This window comes from Grammomys surdaster, unplaced genomic scaffold (genome assembly GCF_004785775.1).
Source record: "Grammomys surdaster isolate TR1022 unplaced genomic scaffold, NIH_TR_1.0 188, whole genome shotgun sequence".
Taxonomy (NCBI): domain Eukaryota; kingdom Metazoa; phylum Chordata; class Mammalia; order Rodentia; family Muridae; genus Grammomys; species Grammomys surdaster.
In genome coordinates this window covers 5842847-5868940 of record NW_021604633.1, presented here as the reverse complement: position 1 = coordinate 5868940, position 26094 = coordinate 5842847, and the positions used below count along the sequence as shown (strand labels likewise).

The 26094-nt window shown below is 43.1% G+C and overlaps 2 protein-coding genes across 3 annotated transcripts; one reads left to right on the top strand and one right to left on the bottom strand.

Moving 5' to 3' along the window:
* The first annotated feature begins 36 nt into the window (after positions 1-36).
* On the top strand, positions 37-14938 carry Acp1 (acid phosphatase 1). 2 transcript variants are annotated; one of them, XM_028768871.1, is made up of 6 exons: positions 37-151; positions 6620-6693; positions 6779-6892; positions 12417-12478; positions 13619-13724; positions 13916-14938. In XM_028768871.1, the coding sequence occupies exons 1-6, from the start codon at positions 109-111 to the stop codon at positions 13991-13993; spliced, it is 477 nt and encodes a 158-aa protein (XP_028624704.1). In that variant the 5' UTR covers positions 37-108; the 3' UTR covers positions 13994-14938. The 2 variants fall into 2 exon arrangements, with proteins under 2 accessions (XP_028624704.1, XP_028624705.1); XM_028768872.1 differs by lacking the exon at positions 6779-6892 and adding an exon at positions 6931-7044 and having other exon boundaries at positions 46-151; positions 13916-14935.
* Positions 14939-16000: 1062 nt separating this feature from the next.
* Positions 16001-25517, bottom strand: Alkal2 (ALK and LTK ligand 2). Its single transcript, XM_028768873.1, has 5 exons — positions 24796-25517; positions 22799-22852; positions 22638-22718; positions 19712-19777; positions 16001-16585 (listed from the first exon to the last, which is right to left on the bottom strand). Exons 1-4 carry the CDS (start codon positions 25049-25051, stop codon positions 19713-19715), a joined length of 456 nt encoding a protein of 151 aa, XP_028624706.1. The 5' UTR covers positions 25052-25517; the 3' UTR covers positions 16001-16585; position 19712.
* Between the last annotated feature and the right edge of the window lie 577 nt (positions 25518-26094).

Genomic DNA, 26094 nt, shown 5'->3' with positions numbered 1-26094 from the left:
CGTGCGAACGTGGGACGGCGGACTGCGCAGGTCCACGGCCAGAACCCGGGCAGTGCGCATGCGCCCCGTCCCGACGCGGTTTCTGGGCGCCAGGGTCTGCACCGAAACATGGCAGAAGTTGGGTCCAAGTCAGTGCTGTTCGTGTGTCTCGGTAAGGACTCGCCGACTTAAGGATCTTTTTCTTTGGGACCCTGAAGTGCTCTTCGTGTTAAGCTTCTGAACAAGAGTACCGGGCGGAGGGAACAGATCAGAAGGCCTTGGCTGGTCCCGTGCCTAAGAAAATTCTCATTCGCCTGGCTTTTTTGTACTTATCCCCCACCTGGTACTCCTCCGAACCTAAGACCTATGTAGTTTTGTCCCAGATTACCCTGTCCCCTTCCTGCCCTTCCCAAGCCCATGTCACCCTCCCAAGTGCCCTTCCACCACACACCTTTTTCCTACTCCTGCCTCTCCCAAGCCTGTAGGCCCCTCTCACTTGCTCCTCCTCTTTTAAGTCCGAGAGTCGTCCATCACCTGCTGTGGTAGTTACTTCCATATCTCTAGGCTAGTAATATGTAACCAAAACAACTTTAGGGAGAACAGATTTGTTTTGACTCAGTTTCAGAGGGTTCAGGCCCCTTTTGAATGATTATTGATTCTGGAGTAGTAGCGAGGCAAAGCCTCATGGTCTTTCAGGGTGGCCAGAGCATGAGTCAGAGGCTGTTTGCTCCATGTGGACAGGAATCACAGAAAGGGAGGTAGAGAGCAAGACAAGCGTTGCCATCAAGAGCACGCATCGTGATGTATTTATTTTCTCATGCTTAGCCACACATGTATTTTTTGTTACCTCCCAGTAATTTCGTCATATTGTGAATCTATTGGATTAAACCATTGACTAGGTCAGAGCCCTTATGATCAAATCCTCTCGGGATATGCCATCACCCACACAGAGCCGTGAGAGCTGTGTTTCTAATCAGTCAAGGTCACAATGAAGAGAAGTCATCATCCCTGTCATTCCCTCAGGCTCGTGTCCTTCCTGTAACTTGTTTTTCTTCCTCTGAACCCTCTCACCTGCTATCTGGCCTAGATGGCTTCATATCTATAGTGTGACTCTCTAAGCTGGCCCCTTCTAGAACAGCGGGAGTTCTCTACCTCCCTCATTGTGCCAAGGTGAGCCTAGGTTACAGGAAGACTGACAGCAGTGTCCCAAACAGGTTTGTTTGATGTCATCTTTGGGTCACAGTTGCTGTGGTTCTCAGCCAGTCTCTATTCTTTAGGTTTCTCTGAAACCTTGGTTTTCAATCCCTGGGACAATTGCTCGATTTTGCTACATGAAAAAAAAATTTTTTTTATAAGATGAATAATCTTTCAAATACCTTCTAACAGAATTTTCATTCTCAGAATTTCAACATTGATTCTCCTTTACATAATATGTGATTCTTTTTTCAGAGGTTTTGCCTCTGCCCTGAGGGGCAAGGTTTACATTGTCAACAATTAAGTTATTTGTCCTTTGTCCTTTGCCTTTCCTACAAAGTAGCACTCCTCTTTAGGCTAGAAGTCTGCCAAGACTTCTGTCTGCCTCACTTTATCTTTCCCACCCACCTGTGGGGACTGCCCTTAAGAAACTGCCTTGATGGTATGGTTAACTTTACTGGGTACCTTAATGTTGGGTTTTGCTTGAAAAGCCTTATATTTTATAAAGTCAAACTGAAAAGAAAGCAAGGATTTTCATCCCCAGACTGTTAGTCACTTCCTTTTATCCCCCTGTAGAGATATTTTATTCCATAAATTGCGGTTTTATTTGACAGCTTGTTCAGTTCTTAGGAAGAGTTATCTGTCTTGTGGGCAATAGCTTCTTTCCGTTTAGTTTTCCACTTTTAGTACAACGTAGTGTGTGATATTTGCAAGGTATCTGTACTAGGTAACATCTATGAAGAGCAAAGTAAAACTTTGGCCTTATTTCGTGTTGCTTATTATAGTTATCTGTGCTGCTATATTGCACCAACATGACTTTTAAAGGGAAGTACATGCTTGCATATGTTTGACTTCACTGTAATTCAGTATTTTGTTTTTGCCACTGGAGGTGCATGTAGTGATGAACACCGCAGATGAAGTAAGTCCAGCTGTTCTAAAGCAGGTGCTCACTGGTCACCGTCACTCAAGGGATGCCAGTGGCTTTACTCAGTGGGTGAAATGTTGAGTAGGAGCCGAAGCAGAGTGAGAGCAGAGTGTGGTTTGTAGTCAGGACTGACCTGAAGGTGAGCAGTGAACAGAGACATGGAGGTGGCCAGGGGCCTGTCTGTCTGTACTCAGAAGACAGAGCATGAGGTTTTCAGGTAAAACTTGAAATCATGGTTTTGCAGGCCAGGCAGCCTTTCTCAGCCATGATTTCTTTGCCTGTAGCTACCAAACTTGTATCACTCTAAATACACGGGGAAAAATTAGGTCCTCTTATACAACAGATACTTTAGGGCAGAGATCTGCATCCTCTGTAAAGAGCTGGAGTGAATCCTTAAACTTCATGTGGTGAAAACTTAGTGTAGCCATAGCTTGGTTCTGTTCAGTAGAGTTCATTCCTGGACTCCAGCATTGGGACTTGATGCAGGTTTCACGTATTACAAGGTTTCCTGCATTTGCATTATTTTTAATGACCAACACCAAAAAATGTGGTTACCCTTTGGGCTGTATGCGAATGTGGTAGACCAGGAGTGGTCATTTCTGGGCCCCTATTTGGACTACAGATCATAGGAGGCTATATAAGGACTCAGTGAGTTAAGCCATGGGAGGTTTGGAGCAGAAGTGGGGAGAGCGATAATTTGTTCCATCTGCAGTGTGGAGATTAGGCTGCAGGAGGCCTTGGGAAAAGCAGGGATAGCCTTTGAAGTAAGATGTGTTGTAGTCAGTTGCTAGTCCAGGAAAATTTGAGGATGGTACAGATACATTCTACCAGGAGCCCCTTTGGAGTACAGTAAAAGCTCTTGTGTTTGAAATGCAAAAGTTTTGTTCCTTCAGAACCTTTCTTTGAACTGTTTAAGATTGAAGTTGTTTTAGCAAGATGAATCGAGAACAGTTTTGTTCTGTGAAGCTAGATGGGACCCAACAAAGGCAGGTGTGATCTTAGCCCTAGTCATAGTGGTTGTAAGAGAAACCATACCATGTTTAAGTTTCCAGGACCTGTGGAAGCCAAAACTTGAGGGCTTGGTGTTTTTCTCATGGCCAGTGTACTCACTCTTAATGTATATATGTATGTTTTCATTTATTCATTTTTTGATGGTGTCAGAGGTTTAACCTCAGCTATGTATCTTTTAATAACATTAATTTTAATAACATAAGTTGCTAAGCTAGAGACAAGTTACTAGCATTGAGAGTTCTCTTCTACTGATCTTGTAAGTTGCATGATTTGCAGTCTCTGTAGAGATAGGGTACTTTTAATCTATACTTAACATACTTTACTTATAATACAGCTATCTGGGGTAGGGTATGAGTGAATATGCTCAAATGATGAAATGGCCCACGTTTTTACATTGTAAAAGAAACAAGACTGTTAATGGTAATTTTTCTTTACAGACATACTGCATTTTATTTTTACATGCTAAGATATTACACTTTGGTTACTTTTGAACTTCCAGAAGAGTGATGCTTGTCCTAACCTGACCACCCCCACTACTGGCTATTTTGCCTGGATATATGGTGATGTGCCAAAAGACTTTTGGTTAGTGAAACAGTGCTGATGGTGATCTTTACGGAAAAAAAAAAAAATCAGGGCTAGGGAGCTCTTAGTTGGTAAAGATTTTGCCTTGTAAACATGAGGAACCTGGGTTTTATTCCAAGAACCTATGTTTAAATAAAAGAAAAACAAAACAACAACAAATTGTACATGGTAACATACTTTTATAATCCCCGCACTAGGTAGATAGAGGTTGGTGAGTCCCTGAGCCTCCTGGCCAGCCAGCCTATCCTACCTACTAAGGTTACTCTAAACTAGTAAGACACCCTCTCTCAAAAAACAAAGTCGACAACTTCTGAGGAATACTACCCGACATTGTCCCCTCTTCTTTGTATGCACCTACATGCTTGCATTCTTGCACCCACACATATACATAGAAAAACCAAGCAGAAATTAGAACGTAGAAAGGAAAACCTTCACAACCAGGTCTAGTATATTAAACACACACAGCCCCCCACCACACACACACACACACACACACACACACACACACACAGAGAGAGACAGAGACAGAGAGACAGAGAGAGAGACAGAGAGACAGAGAGACAGAAACAGACAGAGAGAAAGAGGGAGGAAGGAGGCGGGAGAAGAGGAGGAAGAGGAGGAGGAAGAGGAAGAGAAGCAGCAGCAGCAGCAGCACCAGCAGCTGCCAAGTACTTAGTTTAAGAGCATCAGAGGCCAGGGGATTTTGACCTCTCACATACAGTTTCTTGATTGCTTAATTTTTCTTTTCTTTTTTTTTCTTTCTTTCTTTTTTTTTTTGGTTTTTCAAGACAGGGTTTCTCTGTGTAGCCCTGGCTATCCTGGAGCTTAATTTTTTCTTAATGTTGAGGCTTATGTGATACACCCAAATATGGTGTTTTGTCTTCCTGTGCTCTTCAAACAAAGTCTCTCTTAGCCCATGCCTTCCCACCTCTTGCCCCTTAAGCCAAGCACAACTCTAAGATAGGACATAGAACCTATAATTCCTCTAGTTTCCTGTAAGAAATCTGAAGCCTAGAAATATTATCCCTCTTCTCCCTTAAAAGCCTGTGTGCCAGAGACCATCCCACACAAGGAGGAAAGCGTGAGACAGAGACAAACCTCACTAGCCTCTTACAGGTCTGCTTGCATCTGTTTCATTAGGACAGCTGCTGTATTCAGTCACAGTTCTTATCAGGCTTAGTTGTGAAACTATACATGCTAACTTTCATTTGACAAATGGGAAGCGGGACAAGATTTTCCAACTCTTAGCCTCTTCAATCTGAAAGTTTTTATGTCAAATAATCTAATTAAATCTGTGTTTTCCCCATCTAAACCTGCTTATCAGAGTTGCCTGGGGGTGGTTTAAGCGTGGGTGAGGACAGGAATCATACCTTAGACTATTTCCCATTGGCTTTTTCACGTAACCTCCCAGAGTCTCATTGTCTTCCACAATGAGCTCTTCAGAACGTCCCACCTTGTAAGAGGAAGTTGTATCTTAAACAGCTTTCTGTCTGCAGGCCTAACATAGTACTTGGCTCAGAAGTAATAGGAACACAACAAAATAAATGTGTTTGGTAAGCCACAATGCCAGAACCTTCAGGTTGTTGTTCTCCCTGGATGCACCAAGTACACACTTGGCATGGGATCAGGGCTCCATGTCCCAGGCCCTGCCTTCTGTGTCTAGACTAGTACCGGTTCTACCTTCAGGTCCTCCCACAGTGCTATTTAAACTTCTTATCCTGTGAACATCAGCTCAAGCTTAGGCTCCCTGGCATCTTACTTAGCTTTGTGGAATCTTTATGATTCAATAGTCTCGTACCATTACAGCACTTGGTTTTCAGCATTCATTCATTAATAATAATATTATTATTAATATTATAATTTATTATTATTATTAATCATCATCTTGTGTCTTGTGTCTTCTCAGTGTATAAGCCTGCCTCTTTGTCTGCTTGCAGAGCTAAGGTGTCATTTGTCTTTCTTGGTGAAGTAAGGAATTTGGTTCTTGTCCAGATAGGCTCTTAGAAAGTCATCCTTGATGTCCCTGGTATTTTCTTGGAGTAATGGAGTATCTGTTAACACCTGGAGGCCCCATAGTTTGTGTTTTGTGGGGGATTCATTTGGGTCCTGAGTCATCTTACCTTCACATTTAGCTAGGAACTCTGAATATCAGTGCTATGCTGAGCTTCCTGGCTTAGCAGTAGTACTCTCAGCATATTGTCAGTCAGTGACAGGAGGGTTAGGTGTCCCTGAGGACAGGAAGACTTAGTATTTGTTTCCCCCAGAATAAATTTTCCTTCTTCCATCTCTCTCTCTCCAATCTGTATCTTTTTATGAGTTATAACTATATTACTTTTCTGAATTCCATGGTCATTCTTAAGAATCGCCAAACCTGTCAGTCAGTGGAGGGAAGGCAGATTTGTAACTAACAAGTATGGGGCTCCTGACCTATCTGTTGATGTCAGAAGTTGGGGCAGGTGGGGCAATCGAGAGAAACCTCTCCCTACTCCTCTAGCTGGCTAACTCTTGGGGACCATAGTCTTCTTGGGACAGGACTTTACATATGATTACTCAGTAAAACTTGTGTTGAATTGCCATGTGTTTTGTTTTGAAGTATTACTAATCTTTATTATTTATGGCAACTTAAAAATGCCTATTTCTGTTCTACTTTATTTTAAACAAAGCTGATTGCAACTCACTTCATTGATTTCAAGATTTGGTCTTGGTTCATTACTAGTGAAAATTGATTTGGGTTTTATTTGCTTTTTTGAGCTTTTATTACCTCAGCCATTGTGTCAGGACCACGAATCTGGTTTAATTATGTCAGGGAGTTCTGTACTGCCTTGCCAACCTTAGGTTCAGGCACTGGGCATCCACTTTGGGAGCGGTCCACTCAATCTTTGAGCCAAGGCTAACAACCTCTGTGTGTCTTCTCTCTCTCTTTTCAAGGTAACATTTGCCGGTCACCCATTGCAGAAGCAGTATTCAGAAAATTGGTAACTGATGAAAAGGTTTCAGATAATGTGAGTACCATTCAGTAGTGTGGAGAGTCCAGGCTGAATGCCTTTGGGCAGCAAGGTGCCAGAACACTTCTTTTCTCTCCTGCAGTGGAGGATAGACAGTGCGGCTACATCCACCTATGAAGTGGGGAACCCCCCTGACTATCGAGGGCAGAACTGCATGAGAAAACATGGCATCCACATGCAACACGTTGCACGGCAGGTACCGTACTGGAGCTTGACATATGTTTTGTGTTACAGTGGGCCATTGACAGCAGCGCCGTTTCCGACTGGAACGTGGGCCGGCCCCCAGACCCAAGAGCTGTCAGCTGCCTAAGAAATCATGGCATTAGCACAGCCCATAAGGCAAGACAGGTAGAAAAGATCTTGTTTAACTTCTACTACATAAAATTCCATAGCTTGTGAGTCTGATCACCCTGTGTGTTGCGGAATGTATTTGGTTGGAGTCGACTAACTTGCCATCTGTGTAGTTGTGGAAGATTTGGATGACCTTGGATAACTTGTTAAAGTACAGATAAAAGGCATAGACCACAGTGAGACAGTGTTTGCTGTGAGCCAGACCTGGCTGTGGTCTTCATTATGTTACCATGTGCAGACTTTTTGGTTAGACATATTTCTGCTTATGCTACTAGTTTGTTAGTACATATAAATGTCTCTTCTATTTTGAAGTACCTTAAACATCTAGCAGAGCTCTGGTGGTGGTGGTAACACTTGTCTGTCTTGAAGACTATGGAATTAAGAACAAAATCTTCAGTTACAGATGAAGATAGTGTTGTACCCATATTATCAGAAGATGGCAGCTGTTGTATTTCTTTGAGTTCCTTAGTGAAATTAAGTTGTTCATTGACCCCTTTTTATTGCTGATCTCATTAGGCAGAAGGTGAAAGATTTTGTATCATTTGTTCATTTAGATCATTTCAGGCTTTTGCATACGTGGCCAATCTGCCACTGTTTGGGGAACGTGGACTCACTTTGAGTGGCCAATCAAAGCTGTAAGACATGTGGTTCTGTTTCCTCTGCTCAGTGTGTAACAAAAGCAAACAGAATAGCATTTTAAATACCTAGGCCTTGAAAAGCAAAGTTAGGAACGTCCTCCAGAGCAATTTTAATGACTAGCTTTAGGAGTAGGGTTTCCAGAGAATCTTTGTTTCTTTTATGTTGTTGTTTTTAAGAAAAAGTTCTCAACCATTGTTTTTTATTGTCTTTGGTTGTTCAGTTCAGTGCACTCATAAAGAATACTTTATATGTCAGTATCTCATTTTCCTTATGTTTACAGGTTCTTTCTCTTTAGTAAGTGCCACACTTTATGTACATAACTATTTTAGTACAGTTCTTAAAATTCTATTTTTCTAATCTATCCACTTAGGTTTAGGAAATGGCACATGGTTAGGGTGCCAGTTCTCTTGAACTCGCATAGCAGTGTCTTGGGATAGGAGCTTTTAGCATGGCAGACTGGAAAACCGCCCTTGCTGCTCAAGGGTCCACATTTTCAGTGTCTTTTTATCAGCTTCTCCATGGACTGAGTCCAACACTGAGGTTGTATGGCCGCTTCTTCCCTCTCATGCAGAGGTCACTCACAAAGTTTCACTGTGCGTTTTAACATTCTAGGAGTGGTTTAATCATTTGCATTTTGTGTTGCTGAGTCAGGGTGACACTTGAGGCAGTTCTCGAGGTTCGGCCTCCCCAGGGCTGGGATTGCAGGTATGCACTGTGTCCCAGGGCTGGGATTGCAGGTATGCACCATGTCCCTGGCATAGCAGTGGAGCCCATGCATATGTAGCGTCTTGTCCACGCCGCTGCTGAGTGTCACAGCAGTTTGCCCTGGTCAGGGTTAAGTGCTGTATCAGTCTACCTATTGTACCTTTGCTGGGCATGTGGGCAGCTTCCGTTGTGAGAGTCTGGGCAGTGACACCGCAGATGGAGCCATCTAATGGCTCATAGCCAGTGTCTGTACCTATATCTCACCAGATGCATGGGGCATGTCTTCTTAAAGAAGTGTGTGTGTAAAAAATTGATAGTATCTCTACTTTATTTGGAAAACTGATCTGATTGGTTGTTTTTGCTAGTTTTTTGATTTGAAATTTTATATGTCTTTTTTTCTGGCTGCTTGATTTTCTTCTGGTCTACAGTTAAGCAGCTTTGCTGTGGGAGACCAAAGCATGCTGTTTGAACTGTGACTTGATGATTTTTTAACCAGTTTTTGGGAAATTAGGCTTTACTTTTTTCCTGAGAGGCAGCTTTTATGTGTATTGGACATAACATCTTTGTGTTCTTTTCTCCTGTTTGCATCCTGTTACGCTGTTCTTACTGCGAGGTTTCCTGCTGGTCAGGTCTCTGTTCTGCTAATGTTCTTACTGACAGACTATTTTAAGTTTTACTTGACCTTTTTGTAACTGTAGTTTTCTGGTGAAACAGCCTCTTACAGTTTTCTGGACATCATACTATTAACTCTTATTTTATAATTGATTCTCTGACAGTTTCATACTTGTGCATACTATATTTGCTCCTATTGACTTCTGTTTCTTTTATCTCCTTCCTCCTCCCCCAGATTCCTTCTTCCTGACAGACCTTTCCCCTACTTCTGTGGGTGTGTGTGTGTTTGTGTGTGTGTGTCTATTCATCCCACTGAGTTTAATTAGAATTGTTTGGTTGCCTATGATGTGGGGCTATTTACTACACAGTAGATAATTTACCATTGGCTACAGCAGTGAAGAAAAATTATCCCCTCAACTAAGGGTAAGCCCTCACATTCTCTTCCCTCATTCTTGCCAGAATATTGATGGGCTCCATGTTTTGTAGGTAACAAAAACTGTTGTGAATTCACAAGTGAACATATTCTTAGTGTTTTAAATAAGGTCTGCTAATGCCTTTCTGGGTCATAGATGAGCCTGCTCTCTTTTCTCTTTTTGGAGAACTGGGAATTACACCGTAGGTAGAGCCTGGTACATGCTTATATGCAAGTGATCTGCGATTGAGCTCTATCCCCAGCATTAGTTATTATTTTGACAGTTTCACTCTGTAGCCTAGGCTAGCCTTGAACATGTTTTTCCTGCTTCTGTTTCACAAGGAGCTGAAATTACAGGCCTGTACCACTAGGCCTGGCAAGTTGGCTTTCTTCTTGATTTTGCTGTGTGGTGCCCTTTTGGTGCTGTGTAAATAATCATAGTGCCTTTGAAAGATCACAGTTTTACCACTGTTGCTGTGAGGATGCTGGTAGGTGTTGTCAGATGCAGGATCTCAGTAGGATTGCACACTCAGTACCACTGAGTACCCTTCTGCTGCTGGGCCTGAGGATGGCATGGACTGCTCACCTGCAGGGCAGGAGCAGCTCGGAGAGTAGAATGCTCGCTTTTATTTACTGAGTGCACATAACTTCTCATTGGTCTCTTGAGCTTCTTGCTCTGGCAGGAGAGGACTTGGTCAGGTCAAGTGGAACAACCTATACCAACTTTCATTTTCTGGGCCCATGCTCTTCCAGGGTTCACTGTCCTGCCACAAGGCCTGGCTCCACGTCCCAGGCATCAGGGCAGGTAGGTCCCTGCTTTTCCACCATCACCTTTGCCTGGCTTTCTTTGCTCTTGAGGAGGCTTCTAGGCCCTGGAGGCCATTGGCATCGTTGTCCTGGTGACTCTTTGTGTAGGACTCAGTGTGCGTTATAGCTAACCTCTAACCATTGCCTTCTCAGTTATGGTTTAGTATCAAGCACTAGTACTCCAGAGTGATCCACAGGTCCTTTGGAAGCATTCCTAAATTGCACATAATTTCACCTTACATGGTGTATCATAATATAACCCAGTGTAGAGGCAAGTAAGAAAATCGGTCTGACAGTGCCATTTGCTGAACTGAAAATTAAAACCACCTGTGGGCTAGAGTGATGTCTCAGTGTCTAAGAGTACGTCCTCCTCTTCCATAGGACCAAAGTTCACACACACACACACACACACACACACACGGTTGTGGGGAGAAGGGGAGAGAGAGAGAGAGAGAGAGAGAGAGAGAGAGAGAGAGACAGAGACATCCTAACAAAAAGGCCCATAGCTATAATGGATTTTTAATTCTTTAAAAAATATTCATTTATTTTTATTTTATGTGTATGAGTATTTTACCTGAAAGTATGCATTTGTGCAGTGCTAGCAGAGGCTAAAGAGGGTATCACAGTCCCTGAAACAGGAATTACAGACAGTTGTGAGACATGATGTGGGTGCTGGGAACAGAACCTGGATCCTTTGCAATAGCAACACGTATCTTTAAACCACTTAGCCATTTTTCTAGTCCTGGACTTGTATTTTTTTTAATTAAGAAAAAACTGATTTTGTTTTAGTTTTAGGCATAATAAAACCTCCTAAATGGGCTGTTTGGAAATGGACTTGAAAGCCTTGGGGGTTAAAGAGCTCTTGGCTACAATGACTTGAGACAGAACTCTGGGAGGGTCTAGGCAGTACTCACTGGGATCAGCAGGTAAGGTCCACGCATAGGAACTCAGCTGGAGGTGATCTGTTTTCTGTGGCTGTATTCCTGTCACACTGCTGTCCTGAGCCAGGCCTTCTTAGGAGCACGCTCATAATCTTGGAGAAGAATCTTGGTTTCTGTGTAGGTTTTCTAATAATGGGATGGACTAGTTTGCCCTGTGCTTCACGCTGCATTATTCATGACATAAAGCTCTAGCTGCTCTTCTTTGTCAGTTATTTTAAAATCCAAAATCTGTGTGGTTTGACTCTGTAAGTCATTAAGCAGGACATTTTTTAAGGACAAATTAATTATAATAAGTTCAAAATTAGTGCTAAGATTTTTTTTTACCCCCTAAGATATTTTCTATAACTTGAAAAAATAACATATTTTATATGATAGTATTTGTTTAATGTATTTGAAATAAGTTATGAGTCTTGGGTCTTGAGGATATTAAAACAATACAGTCCTTTGTGACTATTTAAATGCTATGCTAATAGTATATGGAAGTACATACTAAAAGCTAAAATTTCTCATTTTTAGTAGAGTAACAAGCAAGTGATCATTTTTATTACTGTTTGGTTATAGTCATTGTTCTTTTACCCCAGGTATTTCCTAGGTGGTCAAAATCTAGAAGATAATTACATTTAATTACATTTAAGGGAGCTTACATGTCTTAAACTGTGTGGTGCCAGAAAAAAGTTCATGTGATAAAGACCCACAGGATCTTCCATGTTAGCTTAAGACGGACTTGCGTTCGTGGATCCTTGTCCCTGGTGGGCCTTCTCCCCTTTGAGAATCAGTTCATCTCCCTTTCTGAGGCCCTGCGGCTCCTCTCTGCCTTGCTTTCCTTGAGAGTATTTATTCTCCTTCATAGGGATGGCCTCACAAGAACAAAGATCTGTTCCTTAGTTAATCTGGAGTGTGTTCCCAAGGCCTGAGGCAGTCATGGAATGACAGATAGAGTGGAGGTGACTGGATGAAGTCATTTCAGATGATATCTTACTGAGGGACCAAAACTAACAGCAAATTTTATGTCCATGTTTTATATTTCTGATTATTTCAAAGAACCTTTTACAAAATTATTTTATAATAAAATTTTGGAAATACAATGATTGTATTTAACTTAAAATATTCCCTATAAATTGTGTATTCTGTTAAAATTTTAGTTGACAAGTGAACATAGAATTTAGTTCATGAGTTAACATGTAATTACATGGTTTTTTTCAACTATAATTTTGTATGGATATAATCACTATTTTTTGACTTCTTAATTGTAGATTACAAAAGAAGACTTTGCAACATTCGATTATATATTATGTATGGATGAAAGCAATCTGAGGTAATCATATATATATATATATATTTTTTTTTTTTTTTTTTTCTGTCTGCCCTGTAAGTCACTCTGTAGACCTGGCCTGGAACTTGGGTATACCTGTCTCTGCCTCCCAAGTGCTAGGTGTAAAGGTGAGCACTACATGTCCAGTCTATGCAGTAATCATGGTTTACACAGTGTTTCTTTCCTCGTCTCAATTGTGTTACAGGCCCAACAAGTTGTCTAGAAAGACTGTCTGTTGTCTTAATATTTTTTTATGTACAAGGTTGATTACAGTCTATAGAGTTATTCAGGAGGACAGGAAGATCAAGGAGACAGTCCAGCTAGTTTGTGAATGGACATGGAGACCAGCTGGTTTGGGACTCTAGGTGTGGAGGTGATGCATTGGTCACTGATTCTTTTACTGCTGTAACAGATGCAAAGTCTCTTGTATCCCATTTCCGTATAATTGTTGCACTCTAGAGTAAGTCTGACAAGACAGACCTCACTGGCTTTATGGTTTTTGCTAACCAACACTGATGGGCTAGGGGTTAAGTAGTGGTGATTGAGTCTGTAAAACTGATATGGTCTGCAGGTCCACACCCTCATCAATAAATGTACCTTTTTATACCAGAGAAGAAATTGAGGAACCATGGACTTACCCTAGATTCACGAGACAGATGGGTGGGGTAGAGAAGGGCCTAAAACCCATAGCTGCTGCCACTGTGGCCTGAATGCTCTCCGCTAAACTTAATTGCCTAACCATACTTGGTCCTGGCCTTGCTCCACCGTCCTGTACTGAATCCATCTTCCTCCTGTCTTAACTGACCCTGAACATTGTCAAGGGATGTGGTACACATGGTCTTTTGAGTTCTTTTCTGTTGTTTTATGTATCTGAAATGTTATCATTTTTATTGTATCAAAATACATTTCACAGTGGAAAACGTAATTATTATGTGAGTTAAAGATACACATTTTGGGTATCAGAATCAAAGCACTGTGGCATACAGCTGCAGGAGTCCCATAGGTCTACAGAGTGTTCTGTTTCATTTCAAATCAGGTTGCACTGTTGTATTTTGATAGGATATTTCATAAACCCTGAGCAGATGTCCCTGTTTAACTTAAAACCATAGATCAGAAATCTAAGTTCATGTTTCGATTTTACAGAGATTTGAATAGAAAAAGTAATCAAGTTAAAAACTGCAAAGCTAAAATTGAGCTACTTGGAAGCTATGATCCACAGAAGCAACTCATTATTGAAGATCCCTATTATGTAAGTTCATTTCAGGTGTGGAGCCTCTGTTAAGGTGGGCAGGATGTATTCTGTGGTATTAAATGAGCAGGATGTATTCTGTGGTATTAAATGAGCAGGATGTGTTCTGTGGTATTATATGACAGGTTTGGGTCTTCTGAGGACACTGTCATCATAAACCATTGCTGGTTTTTCTTTTTATGTTGTTGCAGGGCAATGACTCTGACTTCGAGGTGGTGTACCAGCAATGCCTTAGGTGCTGCAAGGCCTTCCTGGAGAAGACTTACTAGCTGGTCCTACCCACCACCATTGAGCAACTTACTCGTCAGTGCTATGCCCCAGGGTGGTGGCAGTCCTTAGCCCCATGTCCCACCTCTCTTTTCAGCTGACTTACTGTATATTTTAAAATAATTGTAGGTGGAAATAAGGCATATGTTCAGAAGGATAAAAACATTTGAGTGAGACAGTTTGAGGTATGGCTAAGCATTCTTAGACTAACTAAACCTCTGACCTTGCCAAATTACAAAATACTGAAACAAGCAAATATGAAACAAAAGAAAACTCAATAAAGTAAGAATAACCTACAAGGTCCAGGTCAACCTCTGAGCCCAGCAAGCCTGGGTACTCTGGTCTTACTGGAGTGTGCGCATGGCCAGCACCCAGTGTGCTATTTGCTTGCCTTATTAAGAGTCTATTCTAGACTCTTATTGTGATAGTATCTCCATCCATGGTAGCCTTCCATTTAGCACTGGAAGAGTTTATACCCAGACACACTGAGGGTATTCAGGTATCTGAGAGAAGAGATGCTGGATGTGCTGACGGGCCTGGAACTCCAGCAGGCCGTCCTGGGCTATACAGTGACACCCTGTCTAAAAATAAACAAAAATAGTAACAGAGAGGAGCAACAGGTTGGTAACGTTAACAGCTTTAGTCTTACTTGGTTTTTGTCTAGTTTCTTGAGCTTTGTCTTATTTGAGCCACTTTGCTTCTTTAAAAAAAAAAAGTAAGTGTGCTTAAATAGTGGTATGTGTTTGTAAGTGTTCTTTCATCAGCAGTTTACAGTTATAGGCAAGCATGAGTAATTTTAGTGTATTTTCAGAAAAGGGACCTCAAATTTATATAGATGTATGTCAGAAAGGGATGTGAATTCAACTGGGAAGTTATCAAATACAACTGAAATACAAATCTGTTGTCTGCCTGCTTCTTACTGACAAATGAACAAGATACCAAAGCGTTGCCTCCCTGTGCTGTTTTGTTTGTTTTGGTTTTGTTTGCTCGAGTGAGGTTTGGGTTCTTAGCCTCTTTCTCCATTAGAAAGTAAAGTGATAAGGAAAGTAACACATTGCTGTGATGGATGGTGATGGGTGTCTACTTGAGAGACTCGGGAGCTGTTCGAGTCCTTGGGCCTTCTTCATGGAGCTGAGGCTCCCTGTCCACTTCCTAGCTGAAAAGGTGATCTGTCTGCCTTAGCCTGTCGTAGCTCTCTCTCTGATCACAATGGGTGAGCTCCCGTCATGTGGAACTTCTAGTTAGAAGAGGCGTCCAGATGGAAGCAGAGACCTGGGACTATGCAGGTATCTGCTTGGCCAGGGCCACTCTCTCAAAGGAGGAGAGCTTAAACCTGACTCTCCAGAAGAAAGCAGCTATCCCGACACCCTCTTACAGAAAGACCATGATGTCCCAGCAAAGACAGATACTCAACTGCCTGTTTGTGGCTCTGGTGGGGTTTTGGTCAGAGTTTTCACAAAGTTAAAAGCTAGGAAGAGAAAGGCCAGGTAGTCAGCCACAGGAGGAAACAGAGAAGTCAGAAGCTGTCCGTCCTACTTCAGTAGTGCTTCAGAGTCTCCGAGTTCTTCATGTCATCAGATCCTACTGTATTCTTGACATTTTACATGTGTATCCTACAGGCAGGTCCTTGGAATGTGGGGTTCTGGTGCTGCTTTCTTCTATGGCTGTCCCAAACAGCACAGTGTGCTTATAAGGGCTCATGAACAGAGAAACTTAACTTTTTACATTCAATCAAATTACATTTGTTTAAAATATAGCTATTAAAGTTTAAAACTGTTCTCAGGGCGCTTCATGGTTTAGCATTCTCTTACAATCAGCTAGAAATGGTAGCTGTGGAGGGTTTGGAGTATTATATGACTAAATGAGACAGAGCAATCAGGAGGAATTTATATCATTCAATGCTTAGTTACCTCTATACAGAGTGTGAACAATGTGTGTATACGCATATATATATACATATATATTCTGAGCCATGACATTGTTCTAGAAGAGTCATTCTGAAAACTGTTCATTATTCCAAACACTTCATTTATTTCCTTGTATTTATTCACAGTATTTACATATTGTACAATATATGGAATGTACTTTTACATTTACAGAGGACAAATGGGACTGGCCTGGGCATATCCACAGATACGTATGCCACTGTCTGCAACACAACTGAGGTTTTTTGGTTTTCATCAAAAAATTTCATGCAGTTCCAAACTATACTTTGGGATTTTAATTATAGAATACAAAATGTCAAATCATACTATATACTCTATGAAAATACAGTTTAATGTTCTGCCTATGTGTCTAAAATATTCCTTGTGGTTCCACCTAATCTTAAAACGGAAATACCTCATTTTACAGAACAATACATCAAATGTGGAGTGTTGTCTGTTCTTATAATCTAAGAGTGGCAAACCTCACTGACAGATACACTGATTTGCTGAATGTATATTTGTAAACTGCCAGCAACATAGAAAATGCAAAGGATGTATGGAAGAGTGCAAAAATAAATCTCTGTCCACAGGAAGTGGGCATGAAGATGGTTCTGTTCTGTTGGTTTCCAAGGCACTTTTCAAGGTTCCTGGTGTGTCGCTCCTCTGCAGCTGAAAACAATGACATTTGACTTTATATAGCTGCCCGCTTCTTATTACCAATCCTAGAGGACATGGTGCAAGTTTAGCACTATAATAACATTTATAAACAAGGAGCCCGTATTTCTCTTATTTTCAAAGTCTAGGTCCTTCCCCCACTCCCAACCTGGGAAACAACCCAGTTCTGTAGTGCTCAGTGTGGGTAAGGATGGCAGCCACCGTGCACGCTTGTGGATAAATTCTTACGTTTAGTGCTTGGTCTTACATGTTTGATGGGGCTCTTGGGTATTCTGTCAACAGATTTGCAGCTTGTGTCACCTCTGGGAAAGAGTTTGTTTGCCTCACACTGCTGTGTTCACAAAGCCACTATTTAATCAAAAACCCTTTTAGTACTCCTTGTTAGAATACCTGTTTACCTTTTAGTCGTGAAGGTAAGGTCAAGGTTACTAGGCCGTATTCAGGTTAGACCATGTGTTTGTATACTCCGTATTCATGCGTATACTTTAAACAGTAGCCCAGAGCGCAGGCTTTCATTTAGCTGACCTGTAGGTTCAGTAAGGAGGTGTCTGCGACTCAGAATATGCTCTCTCTGGTAAGAAGATGGTTACCGAATTTCCCCAAGGAAACCTCATGCATTTGCTCATTTTTCTTATAGGACTTGTAAAACCTGCCCTTTGCCTCTGGTCTAGAGCTGGGACAGAAATCTAGTCCAGTAGTCTTGAAAATAGAAAATGAGGACTAGATACAGCAGAAAACTGGTGTAGCCACTGTGAACCAGCAGAACGTGTGTTCAGAATTTTTCCCACTGTAGTGACACATGCTGCTTATTCTGGCCCTGATGGTCTGACTAGTGCCCTGAACCAATCTACAAAGTACAGGGATGCCTATGTAAGTCTTTAAAAAAAATAAATAATAAAAGTTGTAAACTAATAGTCAACACAGATACTAGTGTTTTGTACTGATGTCCACACCTGTATTTTGGCCAAAGTGAACTATTCCATTTTGGACACATGACTGTTGAGGCAGGTAGCCTTTGGTGCAGAAGTTTTGGAACACAGATCTTTCTACCCTGTAACTGTGCTGCAGTATCCTGTCACATCCACACTAGATAACGCAGGGGGTATAGCAGAGGCCGGTGTGAGACTTGAATGTGGTTGTTCCATGCCATGTCTATACAACATTTTCCTTCATGGTTTTCTGTAATCTACTGGCTAAGCATGGATATGCTGCTGAGGCCTGGCACATACAGACCAATTAGAGCAGGCCCATGAGTACTGGTGGTGATTTGTCTCTGGAAAACTGAGTCCTGCGCAGGGGCAGCCAGTCCTCAGGAGGCTAGATAGTACCAAAGGCATGAAAGCTGGACATTCCCGAATTTGCAGGTAAATGGAAGTACTTCCCAAATGTCTTCCTAGTAAAGTGGTGACACCTCTACAAAGACACGTAATGGAAGTGAGGTTTTTATTCCCTCAGCGTGTGTGTGTGTGTGTGTGTGTGTGTGTGTGTGTGTAAGAGAAGACACTTCTCTGTGCTGTAAATGCAGTGGTTGAGAAAATGGAAAATGTTGGAAAGAAGGGAAATGAGGACATGCACTTCTCAGCTTTGGCATAAGAACACCCGCTTCCTCTAGAGAGAACCGGGTGTGTGCGCAGCCCTTGCTGTTTTCCACTTCATCCCTAGTAGAGAGCCTCTTACTTTTAGTGGTTCTTGCTCGTGATAAAAAAAAAAAAAATCAATCCAGATTGTGGGGATGTGGTGGCCAACACTGCAAGGCTGCTGTGCACTGGCCCTGCTGACCCAGCCAGGTCCAAGGGTCGCCTCAGTGCACAGTGCTGCCTTTGTTCTGAGCATGCCTGTATAAGAAAGACTGCTGCCCTCACCCATTTCTTATGAGACAAGCAACTACTAAAAAAATGTAACGTTCACCTTTTGTTTTTGTATTTTCTGGACAGCAGGCATGTTTTCTGGGAACAGCCATTTGCACTCAGGAAGTAGATCTTATTTGTGGTATGGATTCCCACCTAATAATGTCTGGCACACTTATAACGTTAAAAGTACAGAACTGATTAAAGTCCTGTCAATTTGTACTGTGGAATTTGTGTTGGGAAGTAATGCTATCTTCCCCCAACACATTGAGAGCCTCAGGAGTCCAGCGTACAGTTACAACCTGATAGCGCACTTACATTTCTGCCACTATTAGCGTTCACACTGAGAAGCATCAATGTTATCTGTGTTATGTTTTTGTTCTAATGATAAGACTTTTAAACCTTTACAAGATATGTCAAATCTGTATGGTCGTGGTTAGTAACAAATAGTATAATGTAACTTAAATAAACAAAACAAAACCAAATCAAGCAGAAGATGCTTGGTCCAGTGGAACATGTATAAGCATGAAAAAATGTTTCGTTTTACTAAGGTGCGAAAGGAATGAACATTTGACAAGCATGTCTCAGGGTTTTGTGTGTGCATGTGGTAGGTACATGTGTGTGTAGATGTGCATGCCCATTTATGCATACAGGAGCTGGAGAAGAAGGGTGTTGAGCGTTCTGGTATATTACCCACCTAAGACCTTCAAGACAAGGTCTGTCACTGAAACTGATGTTAAGGTGATCCTTCTGCATAGCCACTGCAGCTCTGGGGTTACGTGTCTATAGTCATGTCTGGCATTTTACATGACTAATAGGGATTTAAACTCTTGAGCCTCGTGCTTGAGAGCAAGTGGTTTTATGGGCTGATACACAGTGCATTGTCGGCTAGCAGGGAGCCAGTTCCTAGCCTACCACATCCTCTATGTTGTTTATTAAATAAAATTTGAAAGAAATCTGTGTCCATCCATAAATGTCAGTAATAGTTGAACCAGGAAGTCAACAGCAATAGGTTGAAACATGTATCCTGATGTAAAACTGCCTGTGCTGAAATCAGCTAAGTGCTGTATGAACTTCCAGTGACAATGTCCACTACAGACATCCAGCAGGGGGAGCCTTCTACTCATGGCCACCGTTTTGAAGTAAGTTGGCTGTCTTGCTCAGAGTGACTATTGTGGAGGAAGAATGCATGACTAAATTCCATGTGTGTTTTATGACCGAAATGGGGTTCTGACACCTGCTGTGTAGCCACCAGGATTGTTTGGGAGCTTACCTTATCTCTCCATGCACATGGGACTGACAGCCAGCCGAGTAAGTAACCTGGCACATCTTTTATAGTCTGCAGTGAAAACAAACCACGGACCCTTGTCAGTTGTCTGCTCAACACTAAAATTAAACATAGGCTGTTTACTTTGTTGTTGTTCTTGTTCTTCTGTGTTTGTTTTGCAAGTACACAAAGCACTGTAACTTTTTAACAAATATTCTGAAGTCCCTAGACGCAATAGAGTCTTCTCTTCTAAGTTGCTTACTTTCTTGGCATTAAGAGCAGAAATAAGATGAGGGCTACAGAGGGGACAGACACAGTGTCCACTGAACTGTGGCTACGAGGTTCACAGAAATGCCATGAGTGTTGCTTCACGTGAGATAGGCTTTTTACATGCCCCTGAATACTCTTTCAGATTCTATGCAGACCAAGTCCCCACCTGAGATAATCCTTATACAGACTTTTACAGTGATGTTTGAAAGAAAGTGGGCCAAAGAGGGCTGTATGGGAGGGTATGCAAGAAGCAGAGGCAGGAGGATAAGTTCACTGCTAGCCTGGGCTACTGAATGAATTTGAGGCCACCCTGAGCAACTTAACAAGAACATGTTCCAAAAAGTAAAAAAGAGAAATGGGGGTAGGTGTAGCTAAGTGATAAAGTGCTTGTGGGAGGCCCTCGAATCAATTGTCAGCAGTAAACGGGGAAAATTAAAAAGCAAAATTTCAAGTATAATAAGAAAAAGTGTAACAGTAAAAGTAAAGGGTAATATTATTTTAGTGCAGCCTGATATTCATTGGGGTGTCCTATGATTCCACACTTCATTGTTCTGCTCCATCAAACAATATGTAGGAAGACTCAGTTATGCAGCTATAGGAGAATCTCCCAAGGACAGTTATGTGAAAAGCTTCCATAATGTATGATTCACTGCAGTTGACTGCTCAAGAAGTATTAACCCTCAGAGGAAGATCTGAATGAGTGACAATGACAATGGTTACACACTCCCAAAAAGTTACCTTTGAAACTTCTATGGCATATATACTTTTGATTCAAAGGGGAAAGAGAGCTTGACATTGATTTCCTAGATTTTTACTTTATTGCTTTTCTTCCTCACTGTTTGGAATGCAGTTTTCCTAAGTAGGGTCTATAACAAGGTGGAGTAGAATGTGAGTCCAGGAGTGACTTAATTAACAAACTGTATAATACTTGTATTTGTAACCTGTGGAGATCTTAGCTGTTCCCAACTCAGTGCAGTCTCAAACAATGCCTCACAACCACTAATGTGCATGTACATAGAACATAATCTGTTTATCAAGAAGAAGAGAGACTTGGTTTTCATTCTGCCAAGCTCCTGTGACTACCTAAGAAGGCTAGGCTCTATAGTCCATATTGATTCTAGTGCCCCAGGACTTCAGTGAATTTCTGAACATCTTAAAGCATCCTTGAAGAGCTACCTACTGCTCTGTTCTGTGTGGAAGAAGAAGTGGAAGGGGCTAATCTCAGTGCACATATGTGTCAACCTTCCACCTTTGGGGACTCAGCTTGAGATGTGACCAGAAGTCTCTGTATATTACTACAAAAGGATACAAGAGTGTGGAGCATAGTACAACTCTCTGGGAGAAGCTTGAGGAGACTAGTGTGGAGCGTGAGCCTAGAGCCTGCTCTTGTGGATGGCTCTGTGACAAGCTGTTTACATCCTGTCTTCTAATCTCAAAGTGGATAAGCCTTAATGCTACAAGGTCATGTTCAAATTTAAAATCTAGATCATATTGTTGGATAAGAATATTGTAAAATGGATACACACTTAAGCAATAAAAAAGGTTCTATGGCCCCAAGAAACAAGTTAGGTGTTTTCAAACAGAAGATGGTTTCAGTGCACCAGAGAGCAGAGGAGATAATGACAGAGGGGAACTTATGGCAAATTCAAATGGAAAATCAGATTCTACAGGAAGCCTGTCTGCTCACCTAGGGCTTCAGGCCTGACTCTGTCTGATAGGCACTACTGAGGCAGCCTTGCTGGGCCATGACTCACAGATGTGAGGGCATGAGCCCACCCAGCAGTGTCTGTCACACAGAAGCAGTCTGTAAATGACAGGCATCATTATTCAGAAAAGCTCTGCTGCCTGAACAGAAAAAAATAATTACTACTTCATATAACCAGTATGTTTGTGGCAAGCATAAAGACCACTTCAGTCTGCGGGATGGGCTTTGGCCCTCTATCATCTCTGCCAGCAAGGTTCTGGTGTGCCTGTAAGGCTTTTCTCCTTTGAGTTTTAAATCAAGTGAAAGTGGTCATCCCATTAAAAAAATGGTTTTATGAAGAGTATAAGGAATCATTTTGGGGAAATAAAATACTACAGTAGATAAATAGATGAAACTTGTTGAAAATGAAAAGAAATTTAAAGAAAAGAAAGACATATGAGAAACAGGGCCAATGTATGAGCCTCCTGTCACTAAGCTGAAGAACAGCCAGAAGAACAGCATTGGGAATAGCAAATAAAATTCTTGGGTGCTGAAGGTTTTATTATTGATGGGATGAAAACTACACTAGTCAGAGCCATGGAGGTGGTCAAAAAAGTTTGACCAAAGAACCTCAGGCCAACCAGGTAGGTTATACCCCAACACTGTGACCACCAGCAGACAACTGAGTAACTTGCACCTGACCTGTGTGATGTTCAGCTGACTAGAATATAGACTTGGTGCCAGAGTTCATAAATGAGGATGTGCATGAAAGGGGTTGCCCATTGCAAGAGCTAATTAAGTCCAATGGGTTAGCATGAGTGCCACTGGTTACTGCAGAGGTTAAGGCATCTGCTCCAATGTCTGGGCATCCTGCCCCAATCCAGTCAGGTGGGGATACTCAGGCCCCCACACCTGTCACAGAGCAGACCCACTGTACTGAAGGAAGAGCGGAGTTTTGTCTACTGGGTGCTCACTTACATGCAGGGATGGTGCAGTCTCTCGTGTTGTGGTAAAGTCTGTGAAAGTGCTTGCTGCACTTCGGACTGAAATAAAGAGGACCTGGAATACAGAGGAAGAAAGTCACAAAGACTCAGGGCACAAAGGAGCAGGGAGGGCAGAGGACTGAAGGGGACACACACCTGTGAGATGTTTCAGAAACTTGTCCTTCATCCTTAGATCTCGAGGAACAATCTCTACGAGGGGTGAGAAATCGTATTACTTGAACAGAGCACCTATGAAGTGTGGTTAGGTGAATGTCGAGGAAATTTTGAGAATTACATTATCCATACTACATGCACTGGATAAAACAGGAGAACACTTGGTAGTTTTACAAAATACAATGTGGACACTTGGGTCAGGACATGATTTTTTTTCTCAAGCAGCATTAGTGACTCTTAAAGCTCCAAATATTACCAGTCTATTCTCTCTGGCTATAGTAAGTCGGAGGCCATAAAGTTACAGGATGACAAAAACAATTCTTTGGGATATGTTCCAATGGATGAATCACTTGTAAACACTTTAATTGGAAGAACTTTGAAGTCAAATTCCACAGCATTTAAAAGTTCAAGAAGTAAATCTGAACCTTCAACTCCCAAAATGTGTCATTGAACAATATACATTGTAGGTAATTTTTTTAAGGATCAAATTTCTGGTTTCCTGATAGTCTGGTGAGAACGGATGGGAATACACATCACCTTGGTTTATAAGGCAAAGGAGGGACCTAAAGAAAGGTTTTCACACACCATTTCACATTCATGCTTTTAGTGGCACCTGCTCTCCAGCAGTGCTTCCCTGATTTTCTGAGTTTGGATATTGTTTTTGCTCCATTTCTCAGCCTCTTCAATGTCTCTGACCCACATGAGGCAAGTAGTTTCTCTATGATTGTGTAATGTCACATTTTATTTTTACCAGAAATATTGTTCTCTGCTTTCCCAATAGCTGAAGAGAGACACTGGCATCGAGACTTCCACGAGGGACATGGAGACAACTCCCCAAGGCCCTTCTTCGTGCACTCCTTATTTGAGTCAGTTTACACAAAAGTGACCCTATCATATTTGACCTAATTGTGTCATGAAAGCATTAAAAGCTTGTATGCTTCCCTGAGAAATTCCCACGGGCCACTCTGGGAAGGGCTCCATCAGGGAAGCTCTGGCCGTTTCTGCCTCTGCTGGAAATGGTGGACTGGGAACCCTCCCCTGTAAAGAGCAGAGCGTCCTGAACTGGGCATCAGCACATCTTGGAAGTGGATTAGGATTGCTATCTTAGAGGCTCACACACAGTCTCTTATTTCTGCCAGTTTTTTTCTTGAGAAGCAAGCAAAAACAAAACAAAACACACATGCACACACATGCACACACACACACACACAAACTTCTCAGTTAAAATTTAAAGTTGATTTATCTTTAAACCTATGTTTCTGAAAAACAGTTCTTAAAAAGTATTAATATAATGTGTCTTTCAGACACGGAAGTAAGCCCTTCTTTCTATACGATCAAGACCCACTTTTGCTCCTCAGTGCACACTGAGGCTAGAACTCTTTCGGGGCCCACAGTGGCAGGACCCCACTCACTCTTCAGGTCAGATTGCCGGACTATCACACATCCTTGGTCTTTCAGGTCCATATTCTCACCAATTCTGTCTATCAGGTCTACACTGCCAGGATCTCACCCCCTCCGGTCCTCGTGGTCCAAGTCCTCGGCCCTCATTCACTCTCTACCTTGTAGGTTGGCACTGTCACACACCCACCAATTACTGACTCTCTACCCCTCAGGTCTACACCGCTGAGATACTACTCACTTTCTGTTCCTCATAGTCTACACTGTCCGGATCCTCATCCAGTCTCCACCTCACTGGTCCATACTTGCCACAGCTCAATCTTACTAACTTTCTGTACCTTGTGGTCTACACTGCTGCAGGACACTCCCCCACTCTGTTCCTCAGGTGCACACGGCTAGGTCTCGCTCTTCCACACTCTGACCCCACAGGTCTACATTGCCAGGTACTCACCTCTTACTTTCTGCCTTTCAAAATTTACGCTGCCAGGACCCGCCCTTATTTTGTTTCACATTATGGTCTACACTGCTGGATTCTCATCCACTCTAAGCCCTCTACCAGGTCTACACCGAGGGACACTCACCCACTCTCTGCTCCTCTTGATCTGCCCCATAATCCGTGGCCTCTCTGCGGCCCAGGGCAAAGTCGGAATCGCCAAGGAGCTGCAGCCTCTTGGAGTCTCCTATGTGGAATTTCTTCAGCTCCTGGACCAGCTCTACTAGCAACCTGAGCAGAGTTTGCCGGTCTGCAGGCCCCCTGGGCTGCGCGCGTCCCCGGTCCCCCACCGTGCTCAGCAGTAGCAGCAGCGCAAGGAGCATCGGGCGCCCGGACACGCGCATGGCCCTGGTGGCCTGTGTCGCGGGTCTTGGGACCCGCAGCCCCAGCAGCCGGCGCCCAAGTTTCCCGCACGCGGAGTCCAGGCGCAGTCTGCGCCCGCCACACAACTTTCTTTCACCGCGGGGACGGCCCGCCGGGGTCTTTGGACACCTCTTTGAGATGCGAGGCCACAGGTGACGCCCCGGGGGCTGCCGAGGTCCGGGGCGGCAGAAAAGATGGGCGGCCCTGGGCTTGAGAGGTCGGGGCACCTGCCAGCGGTGGGTCCCGCACTGCCCTCGGGCACCTGCGCCCACGCCGTGGATCCCGCGTCGCCCTCGGGCACCTGAGCTCACGCCCGAGGTCCCGCGTCTGGCCGCGCTCCTCGGTCCCCCAGTCTCCACACTACTTCACGAGCTCCAGCCCCACTTGTCCAGAACAGGGACACAGGACGCGCAGCTCCTACGGGGACAGCGCTCACCCTGCTGCTCCGAGTCCCGCTGTCCTCGGGCGCTTCTTATCCCCGCGGCCGCCGACGTCAGGCGGGTCCCCCGGGTTCCGAGCGCCGCTTTAATTAGAACCACCGAGAGCCGCTCTGGGGCTCGGATATTCGTCAGGCCCCTCCGCCTCTCGCTCTCTCATCCCCTCCCCGGTCCCCTCCTGGCCCAGTCTTCAGTCTCCGCCCCTCCCTCACGTCTCCACCCGCGTCTGGTCTCCCCCTCTCTTGTCCTTCCTCTGCCTCTCCTGTCTCCCTCTCCCGCAGTCTGTTTCCCTCCGTTCCTGTCACAAGTGACAGGATGAGCAGAAACGCCTTTACCGGGAACTGGGATCTGTTTTTGTCTAAATGTAGATCTTGGGCTATTTAAAAGGAGCTGCTTGATTGCCTCAACACTGAGTGTCATCTAGAGTCCGGACATATCTGAAGAGGGATCTGCTGAACACAGGCAGGTTTCTGGTTTTGAAGAAGACGATGGGAACAGGAGCGCCTTGCAAAAAGCCCCACTCGTGGAGGGACCCAAGCAGCCTGCGAAGGTTCTTAGAGTAGCCACACTGCTGTACCACACTGGAC

Excerpts from the sequence above, each read along its gene's own strand:
- Acp1 (XM_028768871.1), top strand. The coding sequence starts at position 109 with ATGGCAGAAGTTGGGTCCAAGTCAGTGCTGTTCGTGTGTCTCG. Across the intron at positions 152-6,619 it reads AGTGCTGTTCGTGTGTCTCG|GTAACATTTGCCGGTCACCC; the intron begins GTAAGGACTCGC and ends TCTCTTTTCAAG. Across the intron at positions 12,479-13,618 it reads ATGGATGAAAGCAATCTGAG|AGATTTGAATAGAAAAAGTA; the intron begins GTAATCATATAT and ends TCGATTTTACAG.
- Alkal2 (XM_028768873.1), bottom strand. The coding sequence starts at position 25,051 with ATGCGCGTGTCCGGGCGCCCGATGCTCCTTGCGCTGCTGCTACTGCTG. Across the intron at positions 22,853-24,795 it reads TCAAGAGGAGCAGAGAGTGG|AGATTGTTCCTCGAGATCTA; the intron begins GTGAGTGTCCCT and ends CACCCCTCGTAG. Across the intron at positions 22,719-22,798 it reads GTTTCTGAAACATCTCACAG|GTCCTCTTTATTTCAGTCCG; the intron begins GTGTGTGTCCCC and ends TCTGTATTCCAG.